The sequence below is a fragment of the Anarrhichthys ocellatus genome, unplaced genomic scaffold, assembly GCF_004355925.1.
Source record: "Anarrhichthys ocellatus isolate YVR2014 unplaced genomic scaffold, GSC_Weel_1.0 scaffold15, whole genome shotgun sequence".
Lineage (NCBI taxonomy): Eukaryota > Metazoa > Chordata > Actinopteri > Perciformes > Anarhichadidae > Anarrhichthys > Anarrhichthys ocellatus.
Genome location: NW_022280045.1, coordinates 7362753 through 7369238, shown reverse-complemented (window position 1 = coordinate 7369238; position 6486 = coordinate 7362753). Strand labels below are relative to the sequence as shown.

Here is a 6486-nt window from a genome sequence, read left to right as displayed (position 1 = left end):
AACGATTAAACTCAAAATAAGCTGTTTGAGGAGCCACACAGATACAGAACCTGTTGATTATTATTTTCCAGTTTCAGCAGAAAAGGTCACGGGGGATATCATTTGCATTCTAACACAGACAACAGATCATATCAAATAACGAGAAAACAAAAGAGTGTTTTACTTGCATGTCAGCTGTAAGCCCTTAATGCTCTGTGACGTTTTGATTGCAAATGCGTCACGTGGGGATCAATACCTAACTACTTCCCTCGAGACAGAAGATCGATTATATTGTTTTGTGCGTAATAAGCAGTGAAAATCTTCCAAAGCTCTTGTTATTGCCCAGTGACACCTGAGATGCCCACTCGAACCATTAACACCATTAAACCATCCTGTGTGGTTTCCACTTTTCACAGCCAGCCTAATGAATGTGTGAATCAACGTCTCAGCATCCTTTCTTACTGCACATACCCTCCAGGGACTTCATTAGGCGCTCTGAAAAGAGATTTAAGTCCTGCCATTTAAAATGGGGAATCCGCAAAGAGCAAATGTCCCGGGCAAGAAGACCAATGACATACGCACGTATACGTACAACCACACACACACACTACTCTCAACCTTATTAAACCCATTCCATGTCTGCCCAGTGTGTGGGTCATGAGTCCCTCAGGTCGTGTGTGAGTGCAGAGAGAGAGAGAGAGAGAGAGAGTATGATAGGCATCAGAGCCACTGACGTCTGAAAGCTTGGGGTTATTACATCACTGAGGGCAGAGACGAACACACACACGGCGGCAGCAGAAGCAGCATCAGATAATCTAATCCGAGGAAATGAAAGAATTAATCATATACAATGAGAAAAATGTCTATTTATGGTAGATTGTGGTGGATGTTGTGGCTCTTTGTCTCTGTCTGTGTTAGTGGATTATTTTCCTCCTCTTATGAACCGATTGCTCCCAGGTGTTAGTGTGTGTGTGTGTGTGTGTGTGTGTGTGTGTGTGTGTGTGTATGTGTATGTGTATAGTATAAGCTGTTGTAAATACTTAAAGTTTGCCAATATGAATAAACTAGTAGGCCTGTACCATTAAGGAAGACACTATTCCACTATTATTTATTGTAGTACCTGTTACAGAATATGTATTTTTTTATTTACTCTACATCATATAACTTAATACCAGGTGTGGCCTTGTGTGTAACATGTTACAGCAGTATAGAGAACGGCACTGTTGTCTACGTATTTACAAAACACTTATTGGTAAACTACCTGCGTATCTTACATGTCTTTTTAGCTATCGATGAAATTCACAATACACAAATCATCATGTTAATACTGACATTGAGAAACCGGCTCTTAAATACTTAAATTCATGTGTTTTTTATGAACTGATGTTGTCCATAATGTCACCGTCTCTGTCCTGTCTGTTGTATTCTTTTATACTTGCTATCCATTTACAGCTGCAGAGCCAAATCCCCCAGCAGAACTGCAACTTGCCAACGTGTTTCAGTACAGTGACTCACATCGACTCAAAGTCATGGTATCAAAACACCTGCGGACAGATTATCACAGTGCAAATATGAGGTATCTCAAACCTTCTTTCAAAATATCTTTTAGTTTCAAAATATCTGCTTAAGAAGTGCCTGTTAGTGGGCATTCAATGCGGGGGATGCCCTGCAGGTGCAGTCTGAGGGCTCAGCTCAGGAGGTGCAGTTGGTGGGATTTGATCAGTTTTAAGGAGGTGCACCCTAGGGGCCCCATTGCACAGTGCAGCTTCATCTGAGAATTACTGAATTATTAATTATGATTACTCATGAAAGTATAATATAGTCTGTGAGCCATAGAAATTTCCATAATGTATGATTCATTAAACAAACTCCAAAGGAATTGAAAAAGAGAAAAGATGGCATAATAAAAAATAAAAACAAAGCGTAGAGCTTATGAAAAACATATAGGAAAGACAAACAGCAAATGGAGCTACTCTCTTCCCCAACACAACCTGTAAATGACAGTTACGCAAGACTCGATGCCCTGAAATAAACCTGCTGGAGCTGAGATTCATTGGGGGAAAAACCCCAAATACTTCAAACGGTGAAAAGAAAGCATGGCACCTTTGTGGTGTTTTGTCCTTGTTAAACGTCACCGTCTGTTTGGGCTGTCAGCAGTGTTTTGTTCTGTGGGTGGATGGATGTTTTATAAAGACCACACGTACATGGGCAGCCTATTCAAACTCCCTCTATTTTCTGCTCTACTTTGCTGTTGAGTTTGACTTATTTGAAATTGCCTAACAAAATGGATCACATCACCATCATTCTTGATGTTTCCTTCTCTTAGGCTTGCTGAAACTGTGCTTTCGTCTCAAAAAAGATGTATGCATGTGACAAAAAACCTGGAGATCAAAACCAGCCCAGGGATAAAGACGTGGGGCTGTGACATAAATACATTTAATTAGTTTCACTTTGTTTGTCCCCAAGATTCCTCTTCTACAAAAGAGGCAAGTGGAGCTTTGTGGTCGATGTGATTCATTAAGCAACGTGCGCACCCGCCAAGTGTGCTCTGCTTCAACACAGTCTCACAGCAGTTGGTGAATCACTCACAACCGGCAATCTATTGGTTTGGTGTACAGGGACAAGCATGGTCCATTTTTTTGTTGCCGCTCGCAACGACATTACAAAACGAAATTGAGGTTTAGGCATCAAAACCAGTTAGGTTTAGCAAAAACAGAACAGCTGGGCTCAAAATAACTACGATACAACAAAATGAATATTAGGGTGAGGCAACAAAACCACAACAGGACGTTGAGACACGTGGTGCCGAACACTTGTCTCGTGGTTTGTTGTCCTCTGTCTATGTTTGTGTCAATGTACACAAAAGCAGTAGATTACATCATGTGACAATTTCACACCCTGCCATGATACTGGGCTGTCTGTTTTGACATCATATTATACAAACAGTATAACGTCGACATAAAAAAATAGCAGTAGAAATACATTTGGTGGTGCATTGTAAACATTTCTGAAGGTATGTATATTTACTGATGAGACCAAAACACTTTTAAATGGATCTTTTCATGCTTTATCAAACTATTTTGTCTGTGTTGTGCCACAACTTTAACAGGCCTACAGTGTTGAGTGGTTGAGTGACGACTGTCCTTGTTCGTGGTGCTGATTGTGTTGAAGGCGCTGACCTTGGTGCTGAAGTTTGGGATTTATGACATGCTGTCTTTACTTGTACTACTGGACAATATGTGGTTACACAGACTCGTGCTTTTTGTTTTAGTTAACCTGCCCAGCCTATTGAATTACAGGTAGTTATACTATTGTATACTCTAACAGCATATCACATTATCTCAGTTGAACATTGAGACCCTCCATATGTACTTAGCCTATAAATCACAAATATATGTTGTTGTTTTTTTTATAGACGGACGTTTAATGGTGAAGATAGAGCAAATTTATGCGGATTTCTTTCTTCTTTCCCTTTTTTTTTTAAACAAATGCAGGTGTTTAAAGTTGTCTGATCGGAGGCTGACATTTGGGTCCTGTGTTTATTGAGTTAAGGCTGATATGGCGAGCAATGAAAAAGTATTGATTCTTTGGCAGTAGGCTAATGTGATACGGGGAACCCTGGGTCTCTGTGCTCACAGCACGCGCGTCACTCTCCTGACATCAGCACACAGCTTAAAATACCCGCAGCACCAACGGTGTCAACACAATCAGGCACACCTTCGTGTGGGCTCAACGGGAGACAAACACACTGCTGCAAACTAAACAGAAGAAGCACTTCAATGTAATGCACGTCATGCTCTCACAGGATAATTCGGGATGTAATGTCACAGCTAAAGATTTATCTTGATAAGCGCTCTATATTTACACAGGAAGTGTTGAAACATCGCGGAAAGTCCTCGCACTTAAACCCTTGTGCAGTGTTGGTTTAAATTATGATCAACGACACTCTTGCGTTTGGAGAACTGGACACGAATATTTCTGAGTCCCTGACGCCTCTCTCTCTCAGCCTCAACCAAAGCGTGTTCCCTGCGCTCTGGCTAGAGTCCAAGTCTCTGGTCACTTCAGCCACGATGTTCGCCGTGGGTGTCCTAGGGAACATCATCGCCATCGTCGTGCTGTGTATCTCCAAAAAGGAGCAGAAAGAAACCACCTTCTACACTCTGGTCTGCGGGATGGCCATCACGGATCTGTTGGGAACATGCTTCACCAGCCCGGTGGTGATCGCCACATATGTGGCCAACCGCTGGCCAGGAGGAGTGCTGCTCTGCCACTTCTTCTCCTTCTCCATGCTCTTCTTCGGTTCAGCCGGGATGTCAATCCTGTGCGCCATGGCCGTGGAACGATACTTGGCCATAAACCATGCGTATTTCTACTCCCAGCACATAGACCGGACAATGGCGCGCTTTGCGCTGCTGGTCACCTACCTGGCTAACATTTTACTTTGCATTATGCCCAGTTTTGGCTTCGGACAGCACGTCAGGCACTTTCCCGGGACTTGGTGCTTTCTGGACTGGAGGGCGATGGATCCACTTGGAGCCTGCTACTCCTTCTTGTACGCCGGCGTGATGCTGGTGCTGATCGCAGTGACAGTTTTGTGTAATTTGGCAGTGTGCAGGTCGCTGGTGGGGATGAACCAGACGACAGGGATAGTCAGGACGGAGTCCTGTGAGCAGGGAGGATCACGTCGCCGCTTCCCCCGGCTGCCGTCGGTCACCTCAGCGGCGGAGATTCAAATGTTCTGGCTTCTGATCTTCATGACCATCGTTTTCCTGGTCTGCTCCATCCCTTTAGTGGTAAGGACAACCGGATTTTTTTTATTACAACTGCCTATTCTATTACGATACGATACTTTGTATTATTGTTCTCTATTTTATTTGTTATCAAACACCTTTCTTACACATTCTCTGTCCATGTTTCTATCCGACAGGTGCGAATCTTCGTCAACCAGCTGTACGACCCTGCTTACATCTCTGCTGGGGGTAAGCCTGACTACCGGGGCGACATGTTGGCGATCCGCTTCGCCTCATTCAACCCCATATTAGACCCCTGGGTGTACATTCTGTGCCGGAAGAACCTGCTGCTAAAAGGCTGCGAGAAGCTGAAGAGGACAGTGGCCCACGTTAAAGACGGTCGTGGTGACAACATCGGTTGGGTAGGAGGTCAACACTCCCCTCCGTCTTTAAACAGTAATGACACCAGCTACGCGTCATTACGCACAGCCTGCTACAGGAACGACGTGGAACTCCGGGTGACCATCAAGAATACATCTTTTACAGACTTTGCGAGGAGGCAAGCATGGGAGTACGACACCACCCGGGTCAACTTCCACCCGTTCAGCGTCGAGTCCACCGCGATCCTCGGGTGTGAAGAGGAAGCAGCATCTAGTTCCAAACAGGAGGTGGCGCTCAAGTCGTCTCCAGGACGCAGTGAAACGCCGCTGCTGTCCGCGCACATTAGAAAAGTGGACATTGTCACCTGCACGTTCAGCACACCGAGTTCATGTCAGTCAGCGAAATGCCTTTGATAAACAAGTGTGAGCTGCCAACATCTGTTTAAAATGTCTTCAGAGTCGGTCAGCTGTTTCATCTGCACAGAAAACGTTTTAATTCAACTGTGAGCAAAACCAACGGTGCTAGTGATACAATCCACACCGGACCTCTTTAGATGATTTCTAACCACCTAAGGGCCATGTCAGCTTTACAAAAAAGAATACCCACAAATGACCATATCAATAAGAATACTCACCGACTGTTACCTTGAATCTTGAAGAAAACTTTGTTTTCCTCGCATGCCTCCGCGATGAACGGGGAATCAAAAACGGGAGAGAAGTCTTGGTGATTTGGAGCAAATGGAGACTTCAAAACAATATCAAACAATCGTTTACAAACTCCCACACAATTTGTGCAGTATAATCCAACTCTCCTTTATTTAGTCGGAGGCTCGCTAACTACTTCCCAAACACACCTTCGCGAAAACCTTACTTTTTGAAACACTTCCGTGCAAGTCCGGGGTCTTTTCTCCGTATTATGATTCTCTGTTCACCGTGGAGGCATGCAAGGAAAAGCATCAATTCAAGGTAACACGTGGTGAGTAATTGACTATTACAAATGGTAATGTTGTGGCTGAAGTATTCCTTTAAATGAAACAGTACTTCTCAGTCAACATCAGCACTCGGTCATCATACATCCCTCTTAAATGATTTAAACTGCCGCATAAAGCTCTCTAAATTGAAGCTTTGTTTTAAGGTTAAGTGATCCAGTTGAGGATGTGCATGTCCTGCATCTTTTTCATATCAACCAGAATATGTCTCCATTCAGGTGAGTTGCAGAAAAACACATGACCCCAACCTACTACAGCTGTATGTACAGTGAACTTAAATCTGACCTTTAGCCACAATTGTAGTAGAGTAGACCAGTAGAGTCTGGTAGAGTAGAGTAGACCAGTAGAGTCTGGTTTGCTTTATAATAAGACTTCTGCTGAAAGGACAGAGAATTGTGATCATTTCCA

General features: G+C 43.7%; 1 protein-coding gene across 1 annotated transcript; it reads left to right on the top strand.

Annotated features, from left to right (window-relative positions):
• The first annotated feature begins 3911 nt into the window (after positions 1 to 3911).
• Positions 3912 to 5618, top strand: ptger4c (prostaglandin E receptor 4 (subtype EP4) c). The gene is made up of 2 exons (XM_031854882.1): positions 3912 to 4772; positions 4907 to 5618. Exons 1-2 carry the CDS (start codon positions 3912 to 3914, stop codon positions 5501 to 5503), a joined length of 1458 nt encoding a protein of 485 aa, XP_031710742.1. The 3' UTR covers positions 5504 to 5618.
• The last annotated feature ends 868 nt before the right edge of the window (positions 5619 to 6486 follow it).